The 22,768-nt window shown below is 38.4% G+C and overlaps 1 protein-coding gene across 1 annotated transcript; it reads left to right on the top strand.

Moving 5' to 3' along the window:
• The first annotated feature begins 871 nt into the window (after positions 1–871).
• Positions 872–22,768, top strand: LOC117392093 (circadian-associated transcriptional repressor-like). Its single transcript, XM_033990078.2, has 6 exons — positions 872–1,017; positions 5,887–6,156; positions 10,800–10,875; positions 12,812–12,890; positions 21,775–21,868; positions 22,007–22,768. Exons 2-6 carry the CDS (start codon positions 5,917–5,919, stop codon positions 22,271–22,273), a joined length of 756 nt encoding a protein of 251 aa, XP_033845969.1. The 5' UTR covers positions 872–1,017; positions 5,887–5,916; the 3' UTR covers positions 22,274–22,768.

The following is a 22,768-nucleotide window of genomic DNA, read 5'->3' as shown; positions in this document are numbered from 1 at the left end:
AACACCCACAATTTTTTGGGGATAAAAATTACATACTGTGACTTAAAGCTGCTTTCGTGATCACTTCTGAGCAAAAATGTGTAAAGAGTAATGTTGTGAATATCAATTAGGACCTATTAACATGTTTCTATTTAGCTCCAAGCAATCAGAGGAGATGGAGCTTGCAGTAATGTCCTTTAGGACCTAAAGTTTAGGTAACAGCTATAACATCAGAGTGTCATGAAGGAAAATGCTACCTAACACAAGATAAAGAGGGCTCTGTTCACATGCACACCAAAATCTGATTATGATCTGATTTCTGACCTGATGTTGATAATCTTATAAAAATCTGCTAATAATCCTATTTTGAGTGTGCATGTGACCAAGCCACTGTTGAATTCTGAATATCTAACATAGAAATTGGATAATTTCTCTGTAATCTATGTTCACTAAAATATTTTTTCTTGAGTACTTAAAGATGCATTATGGAACTTGGAATGTTCTGCAAGACAGTATACCATTTGCTTTATCTGGCTATTGTTCATTAACAGGTGTATTTTGCTGAAAAAACACACCTGTGCTCTCCTGTTTGTCATGGAATTAAACAATAACATTTTAATATTAAACAGTTTATCGTGAACCCTAGATCTATAATGCGTATTGTTTTTAAAAGTCCAGATTTGCTGAAAATAGTTGGGGTCAAAATTGGACAGTTGTAGTTGTTGTTGGTTGCTGTTTTGCTCGGTATCGGCGCCATATTCTTGGGGATGCATTTTGCGCTTTAACACTGGCCGCCTTGTCCCCGCCCCTCTCTCCTTCCCTTCCCCGCCTGTAGGTCTCTCCCTCCCGGCTGTGCCTCCGCCTGGTCCCGCCCTCATGGCACCACACTCCATCACCAGTCTACCGCGGCACATGCATCTGTCGGCACGTCCACACACTACGGATTTACACACGACTCTTTCACCCAGACAGCGAGCCTCCTGCCCGGCTTGACGCACCGGATACGTACACTTCCAAGGATTGAGATTGTACACCAAGGTTAGTAGTAAGCTGCTTTTTACATAGATCTGTCCCTTTTTATTTTGGGTTACCTTGATGTTACATTTCTCTTGTAATAATTATTGCCAATGTATTGCTAAAACTACAAAATTACGCACTGGTTATCGCATAGCCAAGTTGTGTAGCCTATTCCGTTCTACGCAAGCCAGTTAGTCATTTTTTAAAAACTAAATTAGCCAGATATAATTTCAAAACACATTTAACCACACATACTGTTAATATTAAGCCTCGATTGCGTCAAATTTGGAGAAAGGATGCGTGCGTTTTGGTCACTGTTCATTCCTAGCCGCAGTAATGCTTTCTGTTTAGTCTAGTTAGTCTGTTATAGATTTGCACATTTCAGTTTTCCAGTTGTGCGTAACTTTAAAGTCTGTAATCTTACGTAACAGGCTCAAATTCTGCATATACTGAATGTAGTAGTTTGATATTTTATCCATTTGGGTGGCACAGTTAAGAAGGGAGAGCCAAAGGTAATATGATGATCCTATACACTGCACTATGCTGCTGTTACTATAGGCATGTGCAGAGTGCTGCAGGGCAGATGCAATCAAGATCATGTAAGGCTTAAATACTTCACATTTCAAACCATATTCATTGAGTTTATGATTATTAAGACACTGCCATCTTATTCATATGAATGTGATTTAAGCTTATTTGGGAATAAAAGCCAGGGAATCATCTTTACATACAGGTTTGTATCTCACAAGTTACACGAAGGACATTTGGGACAATCTGTATGACCAAATTGTGGGTTCATTTTTCTTTTACAATTCAGTTACCAGCTTAAAATCATTACATTATTGTTTTTTTTATTTTTTATTCCGCATGTTTCTACCTTGGTGTACTCCTGGGTTGAAAGGCTATATATATATATATATATATATATATATATATATATATATATATATATATATATATATATATATATAAAATTGATTTTAAATATTTGATTTATGCTGAAGCTGTGCAGGGCTGAACGATGTGAGAAAAATAATTGTGATTTTTTCGGATAACTATTGAGATTAGATTTGCGATTTATATTTTAAGAATGGGATTTTGTTCACAGTTCACATTTTGAACACGTCAAGAAGAACTGATAAAAAGACTGAAATCTGAACAGACAAAATAATACAAGAACCATATTTCAGAACAGTTTGTACAGATCTAAGACAAAAGATTATGGTTGATTATGGCCTGGTCGCAAACATCCCAATATACTGCATTTATTTGTCCTTTGATCCAGCAGCAGGACATCCCTTTAGTCCTGCCTTACAGCTGGTTTAATCCTGGTTTATCTGTTGTTGTTTTATCCAAACTAACCTTTTTGGATGGACAATACATTCATTCATTGGATTTATTTTGCACCTTTCAAGACACCCAAAGCTCTTTACAGTGCGTTATTCGTTCACACCACGCTCGGTGGGGGTAAACTACTATTGTAGCCACAGCTGCCCTGGGGTAGACTGAAGCTGCCAATCTCCACCATCTGCTCCTCAAACCACCACCAACACTCACACATCGAATGCCATTTATTTTTCCCAAAATCTAAACAGTTTTGGGCTGGATATACAACTGAATTTTAGTATTAAGTATTAAGAACAGAATAATGGAGTTCATTGCCTGAAATCTAGAATACAAACTTCACCAGCCCAATACTTTACCCTCTGTATAAAAAAAACACAGAGAAATAGCATTCAGAACCTGCCAAGCAAGAGAGTTCACATTTTAAACTTCTTCATCTGAGAGCATTCACATTTGAGACTGAAATATGAACTGCTAAAGTACATTTTAGAGCTTGTTTGCAGAGGTACGCAGTTTAGTTTGCATAGTTTTTATAATAACAAGATTATAGTTTTTTTGTTTGCTGTGGAAATGACATTGATTTGATTGTGATCTGCACCTCTATGCACATCATGAGGATAGCTGTTTGATTCAGAGTTTTCCATGTAGTATATCTCTACCTGAGTATGTTGGGTTGTTTAAATTTTGATTCATCTGAAAATACAGATATACATTTTTTACAATTAATCGATTAGTTGTACTTTTGTGAAAGGCCTGTGAATATGCATTTTCATATGCATCGATACTAACAAAGTCCCATTCACAAAAATGAACCTTTCACTGAATAGCTTTAGAATGATCTTGAGCTATATCAGAACAAGTATAAGACACATAGACTATTATACACCCATGGACCACTATATAACCTACCTGGACCACTGAGGGATTACACAGATATAAGGTCTCATGGGAATATAAAAGAAAATATTAATGTTGAAAATCACATTCTGCTGTCTAAATAAAGAGTGTTTTTTAATATCATCGCAGTATTGGAATTGTTATTGAGTATGAAGTCTATTTCTTAGTATCGAAATTGAGTTTGAAATTTTAGTATCATGACAACACTGTTCAGTAATAGTAGGTTGTCCCTGTAAATGTGAGCCTAGGTATTACAGTAAGTCTTATGTAATGGCGCGCACATGCGGATGGGGCCTTGCTGTGACGTGGGAATACTATTAGATTCATAAAGGTCAGATGCTTCTGTTTACTCTGTCACTGCCTGAGGCTCTGAACACATAGAAGGCTGAACTATATATTATTGTGTTTTAGGAGCTATTGAGAAATAAATCTTAAAACTTAGAGTAAAATTGCAAGTACATTTTAAATTAAAGGGTCTCCCACCTACTTGTTTCCATGGAGATGTTATTGTGTTGCCTATAAAGGTACACTATTTGGCATTAAAGTTGACATTGGTCTTTATTTTGTATTATTAAACATTTCCATGGAAACAAGCAGGACAAGGCCAAATAAGAGTCAGGTTGGTGGAGATGGAAGTCCGCTTACAGTAAGGACCTGTGTTTTTTAGTGCATTATGAAACAAATAAAAATGAATTCTTCTCCAAACCACATGCTTCTGACAGAGGATGGGCTGTAGACCTGTCCATCAAAAATACCCAAGCTGATCTCTGACCATCAGAAGCGAATTAATCTTGATTCAAATTGTATTCATTGCACATCTTTCTTCAGCATGGTTATCTTGACATTAATTCAGTTACAGGAGCTAATCTTGCTAAGAAATACCTGTAATTTCACCTGGTTTGGTGGTGTTACCTGCTTGTTTCCATGGAGATGATGATGTTTAATGCCAGTTATGTAATGTATTCAGACAAATGATGCATGTCTGATAATTATTGGTTGGTACTTGCTTAAAGCTCGACAGTATGTAGCTTTGTGGAGGTGGCACATCAGCTGCTGATACATGGAAATAGAAAGTTAAAGCCGTACTTTGGCACATTCTCCATGAAAATAGATATGTTTTATGTCATACTGTGAAATGTTATAGCCAAAGCAAAAACAAGAGAAAGCCAAATAAGAGTCAGGTTTGTGGAGATGCAAGCCCGCTCACCATGAGGACACATGTTTTTCAGTGCAATAAACACAAACAAAATGAAAAAAACAAAACAAAACATGCTTTCGTTTTAATATTTTTTTTGTCTAAAAGTTACATACTGTGGCTTTAAGCTTAGGTTCACAATATATGTATGCAATATGTTTCAATATACAAAGATGATATGGTGATACTGCAGTCTACTCTTTGGATTAGTGTAAAGTCTATTCCATTTCCACCGTAGCAGGATGCATCACTGAAATGGATCCTGACAGAATCTTTCCAATCATTATGATTACATAGATACAATTACATTTCTTACTGTAGTTTTCAAACCGGATGGACCACACCTTTGAGCAATAGGCGAAGTGTTGTACGACCTGCACGCATTAAAAGCTTAAGCAGTAAAATAAATATGCAAGACCCTGTATTACATAACACAGTATTACTAGTACTAACATAAACATTCCAATATTTATGGAAAAGGAACTTATTATTTACAGTGTTTCAAATGGGAGCTTGTGAAAGTGAACATTTAAGTTTATTACATTTTATTTTTCAAGGCCTGTCACGATAACAAATTTTGAAGTGCGATATATTGCTGAAGTAAATAGTGACAAATGATAATATTGAAATAAAATCATTAAGCAGAGTTAACCAAAAACTATTCTAAATGTACAATATTGGAAACCTGCAATTTTCTCCATGCTTTGTTTGGAAATTTCCATAATATGGCATTAAAAGTATCTACCTCCATGAGGACAAGCAGGTGACACACTAGGAAAAGTTACAAGTGAGATCTTTGGAGAGCATGCATATTTTTAAAGGCATTTTGAGCAACAAAACAGAATAAAAATTGAATAAATGCAAGGTAGACAAGTTTCATGCCATACTGTGGAACTTACAAGGCAAAGCAGTAACATCTCTATGGAGACAGGTAGGTTATGGTCCCCCACTTAGAAAGTTCCATTGTTACTCTAACAATTTGATCAGGTTCAGGATTCATGAGAAACTAATTGATAGAACATTCTGGGAATGTCAAAAGTATTGGAAATCAGATACTAATCAATAAAAATAGACACTCATTTGAGCCGATACTGATACTAAAAAAGCTACAGTCACAAGACAGAAATGAACCTGAATAGCCTTAGAATGATCTTGAGCTGTATCAGAACAACTATAAGACCACATAGACTAGTATACACCCATGGACCACAATGGAACCTACCTGGAACACTGAGGGACGGGAATAGAAAAGAAAGTACTACCATTTAATGTTGAAAATCACATTCTGTTGTCTAAATAGTGTTATTATTGTAGTGTCTGGATCAGTATTGAGTATTGAAAGTGAGTTTGAAATTTTCATATCTTGACAATATTACAACATACAGATAAGGAGTTTTTATCTAATTACAGTTAATTCAATTATCCATCTTGTATCTCTCTTGTATATTTTGCAGATATGAAGTTCCTCTTTGCATAGCCTCACTATGTCACACTCCGTCAGTGACTGTGTGCCCAGCGAAGAGGAGCGGGACAGCCCAAAAACTGCCCCCTCTGCCCCCTGTACTCCCCCGGGACCCCCCCTCAGAAGCAGGGACGACCTCTACGAATGTAATACCCACGTCTGCCACAGGGGACACTCCACCAACTCTCTGCTGAAGGGCTGCAAGAGGAAACGGACCGAAAACACAGCAGACGACACAGAGAATGAACTATTTTCACACAAGGTACAGATTAAACAAAAAAACTTGTAAACTTTGAACTTGTAAACTTTCACGTAAATTAAGTGATGTATTACTTTGTTAGCAAAAACATGATTTGTTTGATATCTAAATGACTCAGGCTGTTGAATCGCAATTTTACTGACTGAATTGTTATATATTACATTATACCGGCTGCACTTTGGAGTGAAGAAATAACCACACCAAATGTGACAACACCAATCTGTTATAGGTTTATGGGACAAAAAGGTCTGTGGATGAGTTTGTAGTAAATTTAAGTTGCAGAATTTGCGAAAATAATCAAAATCAGTTCTATATGTTGGCCCAAAAATATTGGCAGAGCTTAATCATAAAACATATCGACCAATCTCTATTTTGCTGTATACTTTTCAGTCCAGATTCAGTTTACTATGTGCATTCGAGGGTGCCTTCCAGAGTTTATCCCAGGTGTAGACTTACTTGGTTCTTGTTCTAGTCCTGATTTAGTGTGGGTTTAGTCCTGGTCTAGTCCAGGATTAGTTCCAAATTTAGTCCCTGTTTAGGCAAGGCAAGTTTATTTGTATAGTACAATTCGTACACAAAGTAATTTAAAGCGCTTTACAGAATAAGAAAGACATTAAAATCAGACAAATCAAAACATAAATAATCACAAATAATCATCATAAAGTTAACATTAAAAAGAGTGCAGAATAAAAACCTTTCAGTCATATGCACATCTTATCAGAACTGCTTTGAGCCTGGAATTAAACATTGTCAAAGTACAGGCCTGTCTCACATCTTCAGGAAGATTGTTCCAGGTTTTAGCTGCATAAAATTGAAATCCTGATTCCCCATGTTTAGTCCTGACTCTGAGCACCAGCAGGAGGCCGGTCCCTGAAGTCCTCAGAGTGTGAGATGGTTCATATGGCACTAACATGTGGGAGATGTGCTTTGGTGCTAGGCCATGGAGAGACTTATACACAAGCAGAGCTACTTTAAAGTCTATTCTCTGAGCCACAGGAAGACTGTGCAGAGACCTGAGTACAGGACCTATGTTCTTGTACTTCCTGGTTCTAGTCAGGACCCGAGCAGCAGCGTTCTGGATGTACTGCAGCTCGTTTGGAGAGGCCAGTGAGCAGGACGTTACAGTATTCTAACCTACTAGAGACAAATGCATGGATAGGTCTTTAAGTCTGGCTTTGACACTATACCTTTGATTTTTGCAATGTTTTTAGGTGGTAAAAAGCTGCAGATGTGGCTGTTAAAGTTCAAGTCTGAGTCCATTATTACCCCTAGATTTCTAGCCTGATTTGAAGGTTTTAGAGAAAGAAACTGAAGGTAACTGCTAATACTTTCTCTATGTTTCTGTGGGCCAAAGATGATGACTTCAGTCTTGTCTTAGTTTAGCTGGAGAAAGTTGTTTTACATCCACACACTGATCTGTTGATGAATCCACTGGTCCATATTCACCTGCTGCCAGTGAGACATAGATCTGAGTGTCATCTACATAGTTGTGGTAGGACACATTACTGCGTATTAACTGGCCTAACGGCAGCATGTAGAAATTGAACAACAGGGGTCCCAGAACTGACCCCTGGGGCACCCCACAGGTCAGGGACATTTTATATGAGACATTTTCCAATTTCAACAAAATACTCTGTTTTCTAGATAGGATTTGAACCAGTTTATTGCAGACCAGAGATGCCCACCCAGTCTTCTAGTTTCTGTAAGAGGATCCCATGATCCACAGTGTCAAAGGCAGCACTCAGATCTAACAGGATCAAGGCTGAGACTTTGCCTACATCAGTGTTCAAGCAGATGTCATTTGTCAACTTGATAAGAGCAGTCTCAGTGCTGTGGTGGGGTCTAAAACCTGACTGGAAAACATCAAAGGAGTTGTTAATTTGGGGAAAGTTAACAAGGTGTTGGTAAGCAACTTTTTCGAGGACTTCACCTAAAAACAGCAGATTTGAGATTGGTTGGCAATTGTTCAATATTGTGGCATCAAGACTGCTCCTCTTTAGGAGAGGCTTGATAACTGCAGTTTTCAAAGCTCTTGGGAATGGTCCCGATTGAACTCACATGTTAACTATGCAAGCGAGTGGTGACAGCAAGTTGTTGAGCACAGACTTTAGAAATTTAGTAGGTAACACATCGAGGCAGCATGTAGATGACGATCACTTGGGGAGTTATTTCAGTTACAGGTGCAAAGTGAATCAGCTCTAAGTGTCTAGGTGGGTGCTGGGTGCTCATTGCATTTAGATGTGGAAATTAGGACTAATGGCATTAGTCCTAATTTTGAAGTGGAGTGCAGTGGAGTGGACTATAGTGCTGTGAAAAGGTATTTGCTCCCTCACTGATTTCTTACTTTTTCTCTACCTTAGTCACTCTTAACCATTTCAGATCAAGCAAACTTAAATATTAGACAAAGATAACTCACAAGTAAAACATAAAATGCAGTTTTAAGTGTGATTTTATTTATTACGGGAAAAAAAGCCATTTGTACCTACATGGCCTATGTGAAAAAGTAATGACTCCCTAAAACTAATAACTGGTTGAACCACCCTTAGCAGCAACAACTGCAGTCAAGCGTTGGCGAAAACTGGCAATCAGACTTTCACATTGCTGTGGAGGAATTTTGGCTCACTCTTCTTTGGAGGATTTTTTTTAAATAAGACATATTAGAGAATTTCTGAGCATGAACCGCCTTTTTAAAGTCATGGCATGGCATCTCTATTGGGTTCAGGTCTGGACTTTGACAAGGCCACTCCAAAACCCTCATTTTGTTTTTAAGTCATTCAGAAGTGGACTTGCTGATGTGCTTTGGATCATTGTCCTGTTGCAGAACCCAAGGGTGCTTCAGCTTGAGGTCATGAACTGGTGGCTTGAGTTCATGGTTCCTTCAATCACAGCAAGTCGTCCATATCCTGAAGCAGCAAAGCAGCTCCAAACCATGACACTACCACCACCATGTTTCACTGCTGGCATGATGTTCTTTTTATCAAATGCTGTGTTAATTTTACACCAGATGTAACGGGATGCCTTCATGACATCCAGGAGCATTAACATTTGAGAGTGCACAAAGTGTTTTAAAAGGTAAATCAACAACTAAATATGTTCAATGTTAATACTAAAATACCTTAAATGAAATTGGTCCACTACAATGTTCTGCATCCTTATAGATCTAGTTTAAGAAGCATGGATCGAAAAGGTTAAATTTGGAATTGGAAATGGCTCCTGCAACAGCGTAAGACTATGCAATTTGCATTTGTAATGTAATGGGTTCCAATTTGAGGTAAAACAAGAGTGTTTATCCTGTCTCCTCCCTCTCACCAGGAAGTTGTGGGTTAGACTCCTGATCTCCTGAGTGTGTGCATGTCCTGCATGCTTATAGATACAGGGCAGGCAATTGTCTAATGATTGTAATGCCGGATTCTTGTTAATGTTAATATTTAATGTACTTTGGGCTTCTCAGTATTATCCCGACCTAAACTGACCCAGTGTACAGTGCTAGACCGATGATAGTATCAGTGAAAGAGGATCAGATGGTGCCTGTTTTCAAGGTCCTGGTCAAGTCCCGGGTCTAAACCAGGATCTGAGGAGGAATAGCTCTACCATATGGTGTATCAGCTTTGGTCATTAAAGAAGTGATGCTTGTGTGCTGCCTTTGTGATGGTGGTGTCAGATGTGTGGGCTTGTAAATGGACATTTGGGTTTAATGAGAAGTCTATTAGTCAGGGACACATTAAGAAGCTGGACAGTGTGGTGCAGTGTTAGCCGTTCTGATGCATTTTAAAATATCCCATTAACTCCTATTAACCCATTAACTCCCATTAACTCCCATTAACTAATAAGTCCTGCCATGGAAACAAAAGAACCTAAACCAAAAATATCAAGTCTAACAAATTTAGTCTCTCAGAACACTGGTCACGTAGGCCTATTAAATGAAGGACACATAACATGAAAACAAAACGAGTGTCCCAAAACAAACACGAGTCACATAGCCTACAAACAGAATTGAGTGACAAAATAAAAAGACACAAGAACAAAACAAAACTAGTGTTTTACACACAAAGTTAGACACAAGGACAAACAAGAGACAAACAAATTAAATGAGACACATACAGAATGGCATACTGGCCACACGGGCCAGCAGCCCCGAACTGGTGTGCTGAATCTTCTTAAGTAGGGGGAGGCAGGTGAACAACACGATTGGGCACCTGCAGTCCTCCAATCACCAGGGAGGGCTCACACAGCCAGGATTTCATGGGATAAAGGGGACAGATTAATTCTTACACTAAACATAAGTTTATACTAACAAGCAAATACTAACAAATGAAAAGAACTTGAGTCCTAGAGCCATAACAGCCATACTGGGCAAAGTAATAACATCTCCAGCACATACACAGACCCTCCAACAGAAAAGTTATGTAGTGAATCTTTATCTTCATAAAAGTTCTGCTAACCCAAATCCGCCACAGCCTTGGCTCATCCTCTGTTATATGCAGTGGTAATTGGTGCTTATGTCACTACAGCAGTCATTATGTAAGCTGCTCTCTGCTTTAGACACAGTAATGAGCAGTGCTCTGTGTTCAGGCCTGTACTTACAGACTTTGCCTGTCTGTGATTGGCTGCTTAATTATATATGTTATTTTCTATCTCCTCCACAGTGCTCCGAGCTGCAGTGCTACCTCCCCCCGCTGTCGGCCATTTTGAGAGGACTGAAGTCAGGCAGGTACTCTGACCGTAAGTGTCGTTGTCATGGTAATGCTCTGTACCTACCTGCTGCTCTAAGATATTTAAACACAAATGATTACTATTATTATCCTGGAACATGGAGGTACTGCTATTATGTGCAACGGAAAGTGTCAGAGCAAGTTAGAATACTTTTCACTTTTTTTTCACTTATGCAACCTTATAAGATTTTTTTGTATTTAAAAATATAAAAGAACTTTAGGTTTTTTGGGGTGTCAGCAGCTCAGTTGGTAGATCGTTTGTCCACTAATCTTAAGGTTGGCAGTTTGAATCCCACATAAACATCATTGGTTGCGCGGTCAGATCCATTGACCCACAAGTTGGCAGTGCGTTTTCAGCTCCCACAGATGAATGTTGTCGTTGTGTCCTTGGGCAAGACACTTCACCTTCCTCACTCCCACTGTCTGTGTACACTGGTGTATGATATGTGTGTGAGTGGGTAAGTGATTCCTTGATATTTACTTTGAATGCCTTGAAGGTGGAAACTTTCTGTATAAAAATGTGAACATTTAACAATAAAAAAGGCTGATTTAGTGTGTCTTGCCCAAGTACAGATATATTGTATAAGCAGCTCTTGAGGTAAATATAAAACAGCTGTGTACTGTCTGCATCTAATTATGTTTTTTTAAAGGGTTTTACTGTCACACAATCAGAAAGTACATGGTTAGCTAGCAGTTAGTCGTTGCTAGATTTACCGTCAGGGCAAAACACTGTTCTGGTCTCAGAAAACTGTGAAAATCGCTTAAAAAATCATCATGTTGAATAATTAGGATGCTCTGAATGCATAAGGTAAACTGGAATCATTGGTGTCACTATTGCTCTTTAATAATCTGGTGATAAACATTTGTAGTCACAGGTTATAATCACATCTGCTCCTGCTTTTAATATTTTAAATGGAGTTAATTGTGTTGTCTGTTTTTGTTAGTTGTATTCTGTATTTTAACTGAACGCTCATGAAAAAGTCTTGTTTGGCCCTCTTATTGGGCTCTCCCTGTATAAGTAAAGATAAATAAAATTTTAATTGTGAGCCGCTTGTTTCCATGGACTTATGTCAATTTAATCCCATTCAGTGGAAGATTACACAGAGCACCTAGAGTCTGTGAATAGCTCAGATAACTGTTTATTAGATAATAATTATTTCAATAACTGATTATGAATTGATGTTTCATTTGCCAAAAGGGAGAGAGACTTCCCTGTGAGTTCTGCTTTTAAATTGACTTGACCATGTCTGCTTTAGATAACTGATAAAGATATATTTATTACAGATATGATGCAACATGCAACAAGAGCTTTCATAAGAGTTGTATTTGTGTTGCACGTGCCTCTTCAGGAGTCAGTCTCAAGGTCAGAGCAGGCAGCAGTTATGTAAACAGACTTCAAACTGTGGCTTTACACTGCTCTGAATACGAGGTCTCGGGTCTTTTTTTAATGAGTGGGTTTAAACTGTGTCACATTTTAGTGATGTTATAATCAGCAGTACAGATGCATGTGCCCCAGGACTGGACAGTATGGAGATACAAATCTAATTGTGATCTCATTCCTCTGACAATATGCTGTTTTGGTCTTATCGTCACATTGTGGTATAGTATTTCTTTATTTACCTCTTAAAGAATAATAAGAAAAATACAAAGTCTACATGAATCATGATAAAAACTCAATTGTGATTTGTCTCCAGTAAAGTCATGATATACATATTTTGCCATATTGTCTGGCCCTAGTCTCCCCCAGGGCAGCTGTGACTGTGACCTTACCACCATCAAGTTTAGAGCCAAAGAGTAATGGCATTAGTGTAGCACTTTGAGACCCCAGGCCAGTAATCCACTATACTAAGTGTAAGGCAAAACTATTACTAATATCAGTTGAGGGTTTTAAAGGTTAAGTAACAGTTCACAGTTCATCAGGTTTATAGTGATTTTCTGTGTCTCAGGTCTGAGCAGTTTCCAGGAGAGTTTGGCCATGGACCGAATCCAAAGGATCCTGGGCGTCCTGCAGAATCCAGCTCCAGGGTAAGGCACAACACACCACAGCTCTGCACAATATAAACAATAGGTACAAGTCTCTCTACACAATATGCTTTTGATAGAGCTTGTATTAAAACTAGATACTCATTTGAAGACGTATCAATACTAAAAAAGTCACAGTCACAAGATAGAAATTAATTTTCCTGTATAGCTTTAGAATGATCTTGAGCTGTGTCAGAACAAATATAAGACACATAAAGTACAATTATGCCCATGGACCACTATGGAACCTACCTGGACGACTGAGAGATTACACAGATATAAGGCCACATGGGAATAGAAAAGAAAGTACTACCATTTAATGTTGCAAATCACATTCTATTGTCTAAATGTGTGTTGATGAGTATTGTTGATGTTCATTGTGATATTTGAAGTATTGAGTATCGAGTCCATTTCTTAGTATCAAATTTGAAATTTTATTATTGAGACGTGGACCACTATGGAATCTACCTGGACCACTGAGGGACTACACAGATATAAGGCCACATGAGAATAGAAAAGAAAGTACTACATTCTAAAGCTATTCAGGAAAGGTATATTTCTGGGCTATGAATGTGACTTTTTTAGTATCAGTACCTGTTCAAATGAATATCTAGTTTCGATTCTATTTTTAGTATTGATTAGTATCTGATTTTCGATACGTTTGACAACCAAACAACACCACTGTTATTAAGAAAATAAAAAAAAAAATGAATAAAAATGTCCCCAGTTTGCCAAGTTTACAATTATATCATAAATTTCAACCTCCTTTCTCTCTCGTCATGTCCTGTTCCTAACTGCCCCCCTGTGTAGACTACAAACAATCCCATAATGCCCCTTGCCACCTCCTCTGAATGTAAACCGTTTGATCCCAGATATAGGAGTAGGTTTGAGGGACAATAGAGCAGAAAGAGGCTGAAACAAAAACAGGAAGCACCAGAAATGCTAGGTTTAAATCAGAGGCGACATTATCAAGGACAGCAGACGCACAGGGTTAACTGAGAGAACCAGGGAGCAGGGATATTAGGGCAGTAAGGGACTGTATTAATGTAAAGAAAAAAAGTATGATGCATATTTTTTTTATTTTTTTTTATCAGGAAACAACATTATAATATTGTTTCAAGGTTAGGGCTGCGCAATTAATTCAGTCAGTCAGTTCAAGGGGCTTTTTAATGGAGAGGTCTACAGCCAATCCTCTATGAGTAAAAGCATGTGGTTTGGAGCAGAGTTGGAGAAAGAAATTTGACCTTTTTTTGGTTAAAATGGCAAATATAAAAACTCTGTATAGCTCATGTTCAGGAAATTAATATTAAAAGCCACTTGTGTTTGTTTGAATTTAAAATTGTGAAAATGATTTTATTTTCATGTCACCTAGCCCTTTCAGGACATAGGAGCTACAGAAAAAAACACTGGATATAATTTGGATTTATAATTTTTTCCAATGGGGAATTTTTTCCATTTTTTCCATGGGAATATAAAAGAAAGTACTATCAGTTAATGTTGAAAATCACATTCTATTGTCTAAATGTGTGTTGATGAGTGTTTTTTTTATGTTCATTGTGGTATTTGAACCACTATTGAGTATCGATTCTATTCCTTAGTATCGAAATCAAGTTTGAAATTTTACTATTGAGAAAACACAACTCCTAAAATCCAGGTATAAAATCTGACACATGATTTCATCGCTAGTAAACTTTATGTGACTAAATAAAGCTGTTTTGTCAGTTTAATGTTTAGTTTTCCACAGCTGAAGCCACATGTGGAGTTACTAATCCTTATAAAGAGTTGGATCTACCGCATTGAAAACAGATGCCTTCAGACAGTAGTTCTCCTTAAGCTTACCCTATCCCTCTGCTAAAGTTACCCCAGGGTCAGTGCCTCTCGTGGGGCTGCAGTCGGCCGTGACCTGGGTCTCTGGATCAGACCTGGACCACACAAATTGTCCGTCTGTGGTCCAGATCTAAACCAAGACTAAACCACATCAGTCCTGCTGCCAATGGCACCTAAAGATCTGCTGAATACACTGTTACTACTACTACTGTTACAGCTAATGTCAACATTCGGGTGAAGCTAACTGGAGGCACTGCTCTGTCACCTAAATAGGACCATGAACGTTCGTATTGATCACATGTTGTTTAAATCCTTTTTGCATTTTTTCTTGAGCTTTCAGACAATGTAAACACTTGTCAGGTTGTGTTTGCTAATTGGCTGCAAAGTGTCAGTAGTTTGTTACATTGGGGGTGACTCTGTTGCAGTCAGTAAGAATTCGCCATCGTTCAAGAAGGAAGTTAGTTCAAATCATACTGTTGTTGTGCATCCAAAATAGATGCCATTCACAAGTTTTGTCCAGTTAATCAGTTTTTAAACAAATCAAGATTTAGTCTTTTCAAATAATCAGTGATCATATGGGGTCTTTTTAATAGAAAGGTCTGCAGCCAATCCTCTGTCAGGGCTACCTATCAACCCTGGCTTGGCATTTGACTTAAAATAGCCACTGTCACTCTGTACCATTTTGACAGCAACATTTATTTCCAAAGTATTTTAAGAACTTTTGATCCCAAATATGTCCTGCTGTCTCAGTTTGGGGTCTGTCTGATAAAAACCCTAGGGCAAGTTTGTTAAATACATGGGGTAGGTTTTGGAGTCAAGTTTGACCCAATTTGGTGAAGCCCTGTGTTATTTAACTTTTCCCACCAGGTACCCCCAAGATAATATTCAGTGTTGTGCGTACGACCAGATATGACCCCAAACCTTCAGGTCTAATCAGATAAAATAGACTAAATTACAGATAAGGTGTGTTTTTTTTTGGGTTTTTTTTTAGAAGGTCTAGGCGTACAGCTGTCTTCTGTACCACTTTGTCTTTTTCCTCTCCAGTTTCTGCTCCAGTGCTCTGCTCATTTCCTCCAGCAGGGAGCGCTGTTCTTCTATCCTCCTTAGCTTTTGCTCCAACGCACTGCAGGGAGCACTCTACCTTCAGCTCCTCACAGGTCTTTAAGATGGCTGTCTTCTCTGGAATCCGGCTGGATTTGCCGGAACATCTTGACTGTCTGCACAACCTCCTCTTGTTGTTTGGCCTCCAGTTCATGTTCTAGCGCAGACCGTTTTAAGGTTCGCCAGTGCACGTTCCAGTTGAGAATTTTCCTGCAGTTTGGATTTCAGATTGGCAGCATCCTTCTGGAGACTGCTTTTCTTTCTTCCACTTTTGGATTTTTGGCAGGAATCTTTTGGAATTTACTCCAACATGTCTTTCTTTTCACAAGCCTGTTTCCGCAACACCTCAGTAGCACCATCTTTGGACTGAAGCTGGTATATCAGTTCATCTGACTGGTCTGTAAGTGCTCCTCTCTCCTCTTTCACTTTGTTCAGTTCAGTTTAAAGTTCTTGGGTTGTTCTGTCCTTTCTCTCCATTTGAGTTTTATGAGCTAGAATTATCTGCTTCAATTTCCTCAGTACCTTTAACTTCCTCCTCGTGCTGTTCCCCAAGCTGGTTTATCGCGCCATCTTTCAACTGAATTCTACATTTCAGTTCCTCAGATTCTTCTTTCACTGTGTATAGTTCAGATTTGAGGTTTTGCAGTTGCTTCGTTAACTTGAACCTGTCCTCCTGGTGCTGTTCACTGTCTCTTTCTCAAAGCTTCCTGAAGTTTTCCAGTTCTTGGAGCAGATGTTCCTCTCTGGCATCTAAAGCCTGAGCAGCTTTGGAGGCCATTTCAAGTTGTGACATGTTCAAAGCTATGCCCCTCTCATCTTCCTCATCAGACCTCTTTTGGGTGTGAGGCCCTAACTGCTTCCTCTTTGTTTGAAACGTCTGTCGTCTGCAGCAGCTTTCTCTGTGCAGAAATCCAGCCTTGTAATATGGCCGACACGACCCGAAGAGAGTTCTTCTGGGAAAACATTGCTTTTAAAAAAATATTTGGCAACATATTTTTGCATGTGATTATTCTGCCTTATTACAATTAAAACAATAAAAAAAAAGCTTTTAATTCTTTAAGGTAATTCCATCAATTAAAGCTATTATTTGTCCTAAATACTATTACAATGTTAATGTCTGTCTGTCAGCAATGCCACAGGTGGGCTGCAAGTTAACTCACAATCACATTAAAATCAATTTGAATTAAAACTGCAAGCAGTGATAAAGGACCCTCACGACCCTTGTGCGCATATCATTATGTCCAGGTCATTAAAATACACAAACACCAGATTGGACAGTTTGAATCTGAAAACTGAATTTTTCACTTTCAAAATTGCCGCTTTGTCATGAGCTTGTCATGCTCGTGCTCAGGTGCTAATAAAACATTTTGTCCCAAGTCATAAACCAATACATACTGTTTTTGTGTCCTTGGGCAAGAGATGTCACTCCTATCTATGAATGTAGTGTTTGAGTGATTGGTGTTGACAGAATAATTCAATACATTATTCGAATAATTGTTTTGAAGTATAACACCTAAAAGTCTTCCAGCCTAAAAGTCTTTTTCCGTCTTTGTCTTTTACTTCAGATACTGAGTTCTATTGCCATAGCAATTAACAATTTCAAATAGGGCTGAACAATAAAATGTTTGTATTAACCTGTCTATGTGATCCTGGTATTTTTATTTCACTATTTTAGCCGTAAAATCTAAACCAGAGGGTGGGGGTGGGAAGGGTTGTTTCTTTCAACATCCTCGCTCCAGATTGGCTCTTTAGTAGCTATGATACTCGCGGTTGGCATTATAAATATGGAACTCAACTCCAAATTGGCCCCTATAACTGCTCTAGCCTCGATGAGTTTCATTTGACTGGAGCCGGACGCTATGGGTGACGTCACTCTCACTTAGTCCATTTCTTTGTACAGTCTATGATTTCAGAACATGTTTCTAGGGTTAACAGAGTTTTTACCAGATACAGGATAATCTGTTATTTGCACAGAAAAGTGATTATTTGCAGTCCTTGTGATTTGCTAATTGTGACTATTCAACTTGTGATTTTGATTCAGTAGTGTTATATCAGCCTTAATTCAGCACCAAAATATACAATGTCTTGAATGGCCAAAAGTCCTCAAAATGGCGCCTATAACAGGAAACCCAAAAGGAGAGGGAGAGAGGGGCTAAAATGGGGAGATTTCCACTCATAAAGTCCCGCTGGTTTAAACAAAACCAGGTCTGAGCTTAGACAAATATTAGTGTCAGCAGATTCACACAGCCGCCGTCACTGTACGATTTATGGAGCGCTCTATAAAAGTGGTGCAAACGACTGTGAAATCCTGCGCCAAACTTATAAACAGACGAATGCATTAATGGACAAAAAAAGTACTTTAAATGATCAAAGTTGAACACCCACTAAGAAGATGGTTGGTGGTTTGATTCTCACCATTCTGTTACATATTATAGTTGTGTCCTTCGGCAAAATAGTTCCCATGTTGCTTGTATGAATGTTTAAGTGTGATTGATGGAGGAGCTATGTGTGCAAACTGGCAGCCACAGCTTAGCCAGTCTGCCCCAAGACAGCTACAGAAGAATCTTACTGTGAAACTGAATAAGACACCAAGTTGTAAAGAAACATAGGCGATATATTCTTGGGTTACAGGCTATAGCAACGGTCCTCCATCACCATAGCACTTAAGCAAATGATTCAAAATATTATAAGTGTATAAGTGTTCAGAAATGTCTTAAAATCAGGAAAACATTTTTACTTGAAACCCTGTAATTCTATTAAGTTTTATTTTCGAAATCCTCAAAATGTTATTTAAAAAGCTAAGAATTAAAGGTGGTGTACCTGATTTGTACTGTCTTAAAAGCTGGAAAAACAGATCTAGTTCTTTTTAAACATTTTGCAGTGTTCCAGTTATTCCTCACTTACATTATGCATTCAGAGCATCCTAATTATTCACCATGATGAGTTTATAAGCACTTTTTACAACTTTCCAGACCAGAGTGGAGTTTTGCTGTTACGGTAAAGCTCACAACAATTTAAATGGTAAATGGTAATTTTTCCATCTTCAAGGCACTCAAAGCCCTTTACATCAAGGAACCACTCACCCTTTCACATACACATTCACACACACCAGTGTACACAGACACTGGGGGCAAGGTGAGTTAAGTGTCTTGTCCAAGGACACAACAACAGCAGCATTCATCTGTGATGGCTGGAATCGCATCGCAACCTGTGGGTCAGTGGATCTGACTGCTCAACCAATGATGTTTTTTTTTTTTTTTTTTATGTCAAGAGCGGGATTTGACCTCAAAAGCTGCTTATACAATATATCAAGACAAATTTTTATGCAATTACATGGAAAAAATAGGATACAGAGCCTTTGATGTTTCTTTTGTCCCTGAAGCCACAGAGCATGTTCTGTACAATGAGGCTGTTCTACTGCTGTACACGAGTATATAAAATGGTCACATGCACTGTACTTTACGAGTTATTCCCAAACGCCTCGTAAACCAGACCCAGTCTACACCATCACGTTTTTACAGTGTCTAAATTGGATTTTTACAGTAGTCAGTCTATACCATGTTATTACTAGAGGTGGAAAAAGCGCTGAAAATGTGTACTCAAGTAAAATCACAGTTATATGGATATTAATGTACTCAATTACATGTACTGCTGCCAAAATTGAACTTAAAGAGGGGTTATGCAAAATTAACTTTTATGAGCTTTCTACCATGTTATAATGTTTTTTTCCCTCAACAAACACATGCCTGAAGAGGTTTTAGATGTCATCCATGTTTCAGTTATCTAGAAATCTCTCTCGGGGCCTATCTGAACCCTCCTTAGGGTTGACTGTAAGATCCTGTCAAAGACCCGTACTGCCATTTTCATAAATGTATAAAAACATGATACATGATACAAAAGCTAATGCGATGTGCAGTAGTTTTATTAGTGAGATGCATGCTGATTGTGTTGTGATTGTGCTGTGAAGGGAGAGTGACTTAGTGTGGAGAGCAAAGGGAGGGGAGACTCAGAGCATCAAAAACGTGAAACTTATAAAACATGTTAATATATTATTTTTAGCAAATAAAGCATTTTCAGAACAATAAAATGTAACATGGTAATCTAATGATATGTGTTACCGGTTAATACACGAGAGAAGTAAAGTAGCCCCTCTTTAACTACTACTCAAAGTGCTAGTTACTTTTTATGTTTTATACAAATTGAGTAGAATTTTAGATCTGTCATTTAAACAAAACATGACTTAAAACACTGAAAAACACTTTAAAAGCTAATTACAATTACATGGCTTTAATTACAAGTACAAGTAAATGTAAAAAAAAGTACAATTACACAAGAAATGTGCTCTTTTACAATAACGTGAGTATTTGGTTTTCCAGTATTCAGTCTAAACTGTATTTTTACAGCAGACGTGAGTGTGACTGGAGGAATGCAGCTCTATTTATATCAGCTATGTGGATCTGGGGTTTAACTAATCAGATATTTATCAAGGAGTCCAGTAATGATCACAGTTCTACTTCGCAAAGGTTAAAATGTAATGTATTAAAGGAACACTATGTAATATACACTGTTTCCTTGTCATATTAATCAAGCATGAGGCATGACTTTTCATAGAGAGGAGAGGAATATTGAAAAAAGGCTAATTCCAAAATTGTTGCTTTGAACAGAAGGAAATTAACTGTATTTCTCATTACAACATTTTAGTATTGAATAGATTTGATGATTTGAGTTTTAAATACAATGCAGACATTCAGACATGTTTTTGCACATTGGGATAATTCAAACATATATAAAGATATTAATTTCTGTCAATATCACCCGCCTCTAACTATTACCTAAGAGTCTGCAGTGTGTAACTTGTGCATGTGTGAGCTATGGTGGTGGGTGGGTCTTAGCCGTGAAATGGGCGTATCCGTCAGTGGAGTGGGCGGGCCTTAGTTTGATTTAAATCCCGTGAATGGACCTGAGTCACATGTTTCCACGGAGACATGTGTATCTGAGCACGCTGCAGGTCATGTGACTGTTTACTCCGCATTTTGGACCAGTCAGAGGCGAGCTGGGGAATTATGTAATGGTTTGAGAGCAGACACGGATAGGGTAGGTCCATCTGACTGGGTCTGTGTGTGTGTGTCTGCTGCTGATAATAAAAGCGCCTGATTTACAGTGTTTGCACATGTCAGTCTGGGACTGCTGACAGAGGAATGTACGGGTATTTACAGGTTTAAAGTCATCACATCTTACAAGATGAAACACTGAATACTAATGCTAAACTGGTTTCATGTTTTTAAATCAAAAGTTCCACAATAATAAATGTTCTTATGACTGACATCATTTTCTCAGTTTAAAAATAAATGTGCATGTAGTGAAGCTGCTGGGCTATGAAACTGGATATGCGTACTTTTCACAGAATTCTATTGTCCTCAAATCCAGGGGATGGCCCCGGTTCCCCCTCCAGGTTCCGGAAGTAAATTTCCTATTTATTTTTCCATCAACTTTCCAGAAAAAATAATATTACAAGTTTGAAAGCTCAGGGCTAATCAGGTCTGTGGTAACGAATGGCCACAAGACCTGTCATTTTATTTAAAATCTGTTTTTGAAACGTTATAAATCGCAAAGTTATTAAAACAAATGAATGGAAAATTCACTTCCGGGACCAGCGCAGACTGCAAAGTGAGTGGGCTGTAGTAGCTTTGACATTTAAAAATGTTTATTATTTTTTCCTTTTAACATTTAATCAAACCCTAATATCTAATGCCTCCATGTCTCGGTCTGCCCTTTCTCTATCTTCTCTCTCTTGTCTCTTCCTGTCCTCTTTCTTTCTCCTTCCTCCTCCTCCCCACCTATCCCTCCCTCTGTCCCTTCTTTCTTCCTCTCACCTCCTTCTCATCCCTCCTACTCTTCCTTCTCCTACATCTCTCTCCTTTTCCCCGCTCTCCTCCTCATCTCTCCCTCTCTCGTTTAGGGGTCGTTTCCTGAGCACGGTGCTGAAGATCGAGGAGATGCTCCAGACCTGGTTTCCTCACATCAAAGACCCCAGCGTCTGTAAGACACAGAAGGTACACCTGCCTCTCTCATGTCTCTCTTATGTAACAGAGGAGGAACCAGGAGGAGATATGGAACTACTTAAATGACAACCCTAATATTACTTCGTGTTATGATTACACATTTGGTCTTTTTTTTTTTTTGCCTCACAGTTGTGTCCAGTGGGTCCAGAGTGGCTGTACAGTTCCCACGATGCACCTCTGCACTGGCTCCGCCCCCCGCTTCCAGAATGCCCTGCACCCTCAGTGACGCAGGACAATGCCGTATCATCCAGCACTGACTTCCTCACAGCGCCCCCTAGAGACAGTACACCACCTTCATTCACCATAAGGAGCCCATGTTTAGAGAGACTACTTCAGGCTAAAGAAAGCATTATCCAAACCAGGACTGAGGCAAGACCGGCTGTAAACCCGGACTAGAACCAGGACCAAAACCTAGGCCTTATTTATTTTGACACCTCAATATAATTTTTTGTACCCCAAAAGTTAACACAAAATGCTGTATTTACAAAGAAAGAGGATTCCAACAGCTAAATACACTGCTAGCTTGTTAACAGATTTTATAAATAATTCACCTATCTTGTTCCACTTGGATGTTGGCAACACAGGGAGGACACTCCACTCAGAGAGATCAGGAGTCTAACCCACTCCCGCCTCCTGTTGAAAGGGAGGAGACAGGATAACCACTCTGCCATAGTAACACAGAATGTATTGAACACAAAAATTATTGAACCCACTCTTTTACTTGGGAATGAGTAGCTTTGTATAATGGAAAAGGAAGGGCATCTGATGTAAAAATTAAACTTAATTTATGCTAAAATACACCAAGTTTACAGCTTACACTATCTGCTGAAAGGACCTGTTTATGTAAATGAACTGTCACTATTGCCTTGGTCAATATTTTGTACTTTGATG

Source organism: Periophthalmus magnuspinnatus, chromosome 3 (genome assembly GCF_009829125.3).
Source record: "Periophthalmus magnuspinnatus isolate fPerMag1 chromosome 3, fPerMag1.2.pri, whole genome shotgun sequence".
Classification (NCBI taxonomy): domain Eukaryota; kingdom Metazoa; phylum Chordata; class Actinopteri; order Gobiiformes; family Gobiidae; genus Periophthalmus; species Periophthalmus magnuspinnatus.
Note: the sequence above shows the minus strand (reverse complement) of the source record. Positions and strands in the feature narration are given on the sequence as shown.